Source organism: Pavona decussata, unplaced genomic scaffold (assembly GCF_977016875.1).
Source record: "Pavona decussata unplaced genomic scaffold, jaPavDecu1.1 SCAFFOLD_161, whole genome shotgun sequence".
Classification (NCBI taxonomy): domain Eukaryota; kingdom Metazoa; phylum Cnidaria; class Anthozoa; order Scleractinia; family Agariciidae; genus Pavona; species Pavona decussata.
The window spans coordinates 1,245,001-1,251,867 of NW_028145572.1; the positions used below are offsets into that span (position 1 = coordinate 1,245,001).

A 6,867-nucleotide genomic window follows, 5' to 3' on the forward strand; every position below is an offset into this window, starting at 1 on the left:
AGGAGACTCGTGGGAGTAAGGCCGTTAACTGCATACTACCACAAAGTTAGTCTTGTTTCGTTGCGTTAGTTTGTTGTTTGGATCTGTTCAAAACAACTCAGTAGCAGGTGGTAAATCCTCTGGCAGGAAGAAGTCATCAAAGTACGACAACTCACCGGCAGGTTGTCCTTCTTGCGCGTAGCAGCCATAACTTGACCGAAGCTTCCAGCCCCAAGAACTTTGCCCAATTCATACGCAGCAAACTTGGCTGAAATTAAGAGAAAACAGAAAAGATGCATTGTTAAAATCTTCTATATTTTTTACAAAACAATCCCCTTTTTCAATAAGCTGTGTACGGGTGTGTTCTCGTGCCCTTGGTAATCCATTCGGGCCAAACACGTTAAACGAAAATTAGCAAGCGACCTACATTCAGAAAACATAACTGTTTCCAGGTCACTTCTTCAGCATGATAACAAATGAGTTTTAAAAAGTGGCAAAATCATAGGGATTTTTTTAAAACTGCACCATATATTTGACAAAGTTCCTTTGCTCAAACATGAAATTGCTCCTAGACAAGAGAATATCAAGTAAATTTTTTAAGAAAGGAGAAACAGTAACCATTTTTTTAGTCTTCCAACACACCTGCGAAGAACATTATATTAATTAAATTTTTCAAGTTTTTCATCCACGACCACAAATGCTAGGGTCTGTGTGCCAGCAGAGAAAAATTGAACCGTTATGATTTTAACATTACCATAAGTAATACAAATACGTTGTTTGGCTCTTTAACTGAATCACTTGACACGTGCCTTTAAACTTTATCGTGTGTACTTGCAGAAGCGTAGAAACAATCGAAATAATTCAACATACCTTGAGATGCTAGTTCCTTTATGTGGGCTGGAGTTTCAGTAGGTATTTGGACAGACAGTTCGTCTTGAATACTGGCGCTGGGGCTATATGCCGAGCTGCTGGCTGTTAATGTAAATTTGACCTCGCTCACTGGCCAAAAGCATCCCTAACGATAAAATCAACCATCAGTGCAACATTTGGAATATTTCTCATTTTAAACCATACAGACAAATGATAAACTTCTAATTGAATAGAGGCAGTGAAAGGGATCTCGATCGCCAATGAGACGTGATTCCTTGTGTTGAACTAATAATAGTTTTAGAAGAAGGCAAGTTGTTGTAACGTAGTTTGCAATGTTTTGTCTCACTTTCTAAGATCGCATCACGGCTATAAGCTATCCACATCAAAAATATAAGATATCATAAGTCCCCCGGCATCACCCAAAGAAAAAGACCTGCTTTCAACACGTTAGCGAGACATGTTCGAGGGAAGCCGTAATCTTTGCATCTTTGCAGGCGTGTAGGCGGCACTGAACGACACTGAAACTCAATTCGGGTTTTACATGTATTATAAACCATAAAAACAGCTACTGAAGGCTCGACTAAATTAGCAATATCTGTGTTGACACTGGAAGGTTACGATAGAGAAATGTTCAAATTCAGTGTAATATTCTGAAAATATATCAAGTATTTTGTTTAGGAAAGACGGAACCTGTGATTCTGTGCTCAGTATTCATCAGAAATACTCCATGGTTCAGTAGGAATGCAACCATCTGAACAATTCAAGGGGTGTTAATATCTAATTTAAAATATACTTTCTTACGCTTTTTCTTTTCTTGGTATAAGAACAAAAAGCCCTATTTATCAGTGGAATATAGGAATCACTATCATCACTTACCGAGTAATCAAGGGACAGATCGCTGTAGAGGCTGTCTTCTTTCTTCACATCGTCTTCTGGTTTAGATATTCCGTCTCTTGTCTCTTTTAATTTCTCACTGCGACTGGAAAGAAACAAACTATTCAATAAAAGAACGGGATCACTTAAGCTGGTGTTAAAAACAATTTTATTGTTACCTCTTCAGTTTAGACTGACTTCTGATCTTCAGTCGTTCGCTGAAGCAACGCTGAAAAAGATAAAACATTAAGTTACAACTCATGATCAACTTATGCACTGATAAGTGAACTTGTATCAAATTTTCTTGTAATACATGCGTATTGTCTTTTACTCTAATGGAGACTATGTAAATCTGTTTTCTATCGATCTGTTTTTACTCACCCTCAATTCCTGGCGAACTTTCTTTCGCGGGAAAATTGGTTCACTTTCTCTCTTCCTTTTCCCGGCTTTCATTTTTTGTTCCGACAAAGTCGGATTATTAACAGTCTTTTCGTCAAAAGCTGATTTGGCTTTTGAAACGCATTTGCTAATCTTTGACATAGTCGATCGGTTCAACTGAACAACAAACAAAATATGATTTACGATCTGAATAAACAGCGCAAGTAAATACCGTGTTCACTGTACGCTTAGCTCTACACAACTGATCGTTTCTATGGTAAACATACTTTTTGCCGTTTGTGACGTTTTGTGATGTTTTGCTCGCGCTTTTGAATGCTCGAGCACAAGAATACATCGATTTTTTTTACCGCTAAGAAAAAGCTAAAAACAAACGGCAGTTTTTTGAGCCATAAGAATCAGCTCTAGATGCTCCATGGTCTATACAATACACTTTATGAACTTCTTAATAAGAAATGTTAAACGAACTATAAAGTTTTCCGCTGCCGGTCGTTGAAAATTTTCGTTCATCTTTCTGCTTCCGAGGTCAAATCGTCTCGTGTTAGAGTTTACTAAGCTCATTCTTCATTCGGAGAGAAAGTTTAGGGTGTATGTAAAGTTTTACTTCACGAAGTTTTTACATAAGTCATAGTTTGTTAAAGGGTACGTGTTCTTCAGCAAAGACGAAGCTCAAAGTTACTGGAGAATTTTACCCGCCATGGAAGAAACCTCAACTTATCAAACGTGCTTGAACTGAAAATCTTTGGGACCTGCAACAATAAAAACCAAACAAATAAAACAAAATTGCAGCCTTCTCTTAAAACTTAAGATCCTAATTCTCCGGCAGAAGGAAACACAAATCAAACAATTTTTTCAGCTTACCTGTTCGTAACGTAGGTTGCTGCCGTTCGGTAAACGTTAGGTAAACAACCAAACTCGTAGTGAAAACTGTAGTGAAGCGTATAACAAACACATACATCGTTCTTCAGTCGACCAGAGACAAAGCTGGATTTCTCGGACTTCTTCCAAGTTCGACTTCATGTTTTCTCCCTGCCAAGAGAAGTTAAACATGAAAAGTGATGAACAGCCGCCTTTTTCTTTCACCATTTCTTTCTAAAACTGCAGTTTGACCTTTTTTTTTTTTTTTCAAAAGCCAACTCAGTGCAGAGGATATGCTCGTGGCCAATCAGGTGCGTGCAAATTTTTTGGTTGACCAATCATTGAGAACTCACTAATAAGGTCCCACTCTTTTTTTTTTCAGTGCACTGAAACAGCGAGGAAAACTTATTTCAGCTAGTTCAGCAGTTTTCTTTTGACCTTATTGGAATTATAACGGAGAACAAAATAAAAAAAATAACCCCCCCCCAAAAAAAAAAACAAAAACAAAACAAAACAAACGTCTAAACGACACAGTAAAAATACTAATGTTTAATATTTCTGATGCGCAAAATCAACATATGTAAATATGATCAAAATGCGCAGTGCAATAATGATGAAAAAAATTGTTAGATAAAAAATGAGTAAAATCTAACAAAACAATATTTAAAGCAGGACTTTCATGTATATATAAAAAACTACCTACTAATATGACTTACTAACTATCAATTAAAACCGTACAAAATAACATCAGGTCACTAAGTTAGAAGAAGTATGAATAAAAACGTAACAATTATATTATATTCGCTTTTTCTCGTTAAATGTGTTATAATAGCCTGACAAGCAATCTTCGCATCTTAAGGCGATATTATCAAAAATCAATGACATTCCTTGGCCAACTTTCACCGTGTTCAAGCAAGGCTCCTGGTCCAAGTTTAAAACCGATCGACGCTACTGACGTTGAACTAAAATTAATAATTTACATACGATTTTAAAATTCATTTTTAAATGAATGTTATGAATGTTAAACATAGATGTTAACAAGGATGAAATATTGCTTCACATTTTTAGGCAGGTGAACTTCACATAAAGACGACACAAAACAGGATAGACAGGACAAACTTGGACGACACGTATGAACGGCCGTGATCTCGAACTGAAAGACTTGGCACGAATTTTTTATTTGGAAATTTGATAAGGCCTTGCATCCTTTTACGAAGCACACCTCCATAGATTTGGTTACGAAAATACGCCTCAATATGAGCGACGACGGTATTACAATCGAAGTGAAATGGAGAGACACTATCGTGCTCCTTGTGGGAGCTGTTCTGTCTTTTGCTGATCCGATCACAGACATACTAACTCTTGCAGAATTTTACCGCAAAGGTCATACAGCCTGGTTTGGTGTGGGGCTAACGTTTGTTATTCTACCGAGTTTGGTGTTTTCGATCCTCTACTGTTGGCAGTTCAGAATGGATAAGATAACCGAATTCGCAAAACTTGTGACTTGTGCATGCTGCAACCCTTTCTCAGTTGCTTTGGCAAGGCTACGAGCGTTTCTGTTGTGTCTCAGGAACTTTAACAAGCTCTGGCGTGGGGACGAATTAAATCCTGTCTGCAAGAGGCAAATCAAAGATCTGATGTACTATGCCACTTGGAGCGGAATTTTCGAAGCGGTTCTTGAATCTGCTCCTCAATTCACAATCCAACTTTACGCCATGAGCGTTCAACAGGAAAATATTTCAGTTATTCAAATGATTTCAGCGCTTGTTTCTTTCTTAAGTATAGCTTGGACATTCATCGTTGCTGACGAATGGCGACTTTTGACAGTCCTATCATTGCAGGACCGTAGATATTTACAGATCGACATAAGCATAAAAATTAAAATTCTTCTCTATATATCGCAGATCTTTCATCTGAGCAGCCGTTTGTTTGCCATCACATATTTTACCGTGGCCTTTAAATGGTGGATAATCATGGTGGTCGTTATTCACTCTATTTTCATGCTTTTCACTAGATTAATAGTGGACCTTTTGAATCGCACCGGGTGTGGTGCCTTATGCGGAAACTGTCTCACTATTCCGGCAGCGCTGTGTTTATATTGGATCAGAGACGATGGCTCGGCAGGAAAATCGGTCCAAGAAAAGGATAAAACCTTGAAAACAATTCTGTTGATCTCTAATATTTTATTTGTTATAGAAAACATAATTATGATATATCTGTACTATTTTAATACGCAACCGCACGCCTGGTATTCGTTACCAGTCACTGTCTGTGTGTGTGTATTTAGTGTTATTGGCGCGGTCATGAGAATTTGTCTCTACCGCCACTTACTTCGATGACCGGACATTTTAATAGTGCAATACTGAAGAACTGCCTGTGTATTTTTAGGGGAAGGATATTGGTGAATTTTTCATAGCACAAAGAAATAAAAGAGCCGAACAGGTTGATTAATATTTGGCCTCACATTTTAATCTTTAATTATCATTAAATCTTAATTTTAAGAAGTTTCACTAAAATTCATAACTGCCCGTTCTGCTTCAGTTTTTTTGAACATTCAACCTTCATGAGAGAAATCCCGAGATATGAGGCTGCCACGGCAAAACTTTGATAACACTTGTGGAATGAATGAAACCCATAAGAGTAAAATTTTGAGAAATAAGACTGAAAAGTGAGAAAAAGATGGTCTTCAGGTTAACCACTAGAGTTTAAGGTCGTCTTCTACACGAGATTGTTTGTCAGGCTCAGCTCTCTCGGACAAATGGAAACAGTTTACGGATATTGCCCTTAACCGGCTACGTCATTTATCCACTAGTGTACAAAAGCAACATTTATACCGATAAAAACCTAGAGATGACTGTTCCAGTTTTCAGTTGAATGTCACAAAACCAAAGCCAAAGTAATTACTCTGGCTTATCACAACAGACGTAAACAGCGCAATGAACCAATCAAAATTCGAACCAAGTGCATGTAACCCGGCGTAAAGCGCGGGAAAACGCGTGCAAGCAAGGCACGATTGGTTGTAGTTTTGTTTCTTTTTGGTTAAAAAAGTGGTGCGAGTTTTGCTAGCCAATCACGGAGCCAAACGTTGTTTTTAATAAATGTCTTTGCCTAACGGATAACAAGAAAACAAAAACCTGACATTTTCTTTTGGTGTCATAGGAGCATTCAACACCATCAAATTCCCCTGAGAGCTGTGAAATCCAGAATCGTTAGTATTGCAAAGGTTTCAGCGAAGTTGCTACAACATGCTGCCCCAACATACCACATTTATACTCTTGTACATCTACAAGCGCCGCCGCAAGTTCAGCCGTCGAAACGCCGGGTAAGGCCCCGCAAACGAGGAAACATTTCTGCAGAGACGTCTACATCTACGTTAAGGATGTCGCACCATCTGTAAGAATGTAACGAAAACACGGTCGCAAAATGTAAAAACATCTCAACTGCTCTACGAAAAAAGCATACACGAGGTGACTTTTGCCAATGAAACTCGCAGTTCAGTCTTCCTTGCAGACTGTAACGCACTGAGATAAACCAAAGTCAGTTTTAAGAACATACCCAGGCCGAGAGTCAGTAAAGAAAATTTACCGGGAATCGGCTGGCGCGCCATCTTGTACGTAAGCCGCGCTATCATGTCACAATATACTGAAGTAGAAACCAACTAAATAAATGGTAAAAACCTTTAGTCTCAGCTGTTCTTATTAAACAGAAAAGGAAAGTAAATTTTTATTTTCTTGCTCTGTATTGGCAGTTACTTCACTTAACAACAGTGAAGTCATACTAATTATTTTACTGCTACTTTTGAAGAGTCGTTACCTTAGGAACGTTACCGTCACTGAATCCACGTGTCAGGCCATTTCGCACTGCAGCTTTGTCAGTGCTATTACAATCTGA

The 6,867-nt window shown here is 38.1% G+C and overlaps 2 protein-coding genes across 3 annotated transcripts in view; one reads left to right on the forward strand and one right to left on the reverse strand.

The window, feature by feature from the left end:
- Positions 1-6,867, reverse strand: part of LOC146464633 (serine/threonine-protein kinase pim-1-like) — a 33,519-nt gene that overhangs the window by 3,537 nt on the left and 23,115 nt on the right. The window contains exons 1-6 of one of the 2 annotated variants that reach the window (XM_085129447.1): positions 2,980-3,228; positions 2,104-2,867; positions 1,902-1,951; positions 1,726-1,828; positions 850-994; positions 156-247 (exon numbers count right to left, since the gene is read on the reverse strand). In XM_085129447.1, the coding sequence (XP_084985573.1) occupies positions 156-247; positions 850-994; positions 1,726-1,828; positions 1,902-1,951; positions 2,104-2,262 (549 nt within the window). In that variant the 5' untranslated portion in view covers positions 2,263-2,867; positions 2,980-3,228. Of the gene's footprint in view, positions 1-155; positions 248-849; positions 995-1,725; positions 1,829-1,901; positions 1,952-2,103; positions 2,868-2,979; positions 3,229-6,867 lie in introns of those variants that run through there. The other variant, XM_085129448.1, reaches the window with a different exon arrangement.
- On the forward strand, positions 3,801-5,405 carry LOC146464634 (XK-related protein 6-like). The gene has a single exon (XM_085129468.1). It carries the CDS (start codon positions 4,233-4,235, stop codon positions 5,313-5,315), a length of 1,083 nt encoding a protein of 360 aa, XP_084985594.1. The 5' UTR covers positions 3,801-4,232; the 3' UTR covers positions 5,316-5,405.

What these genes read in the sequence shown, in the direction of transcription:
- LOC146464634 (XM_085129468.1), top strand. Translation starts at nt 4,233, where the DNA reads ATGAGCGACGACGGTATTACAATCGAAGTGAAATGGAGAGACACTATC.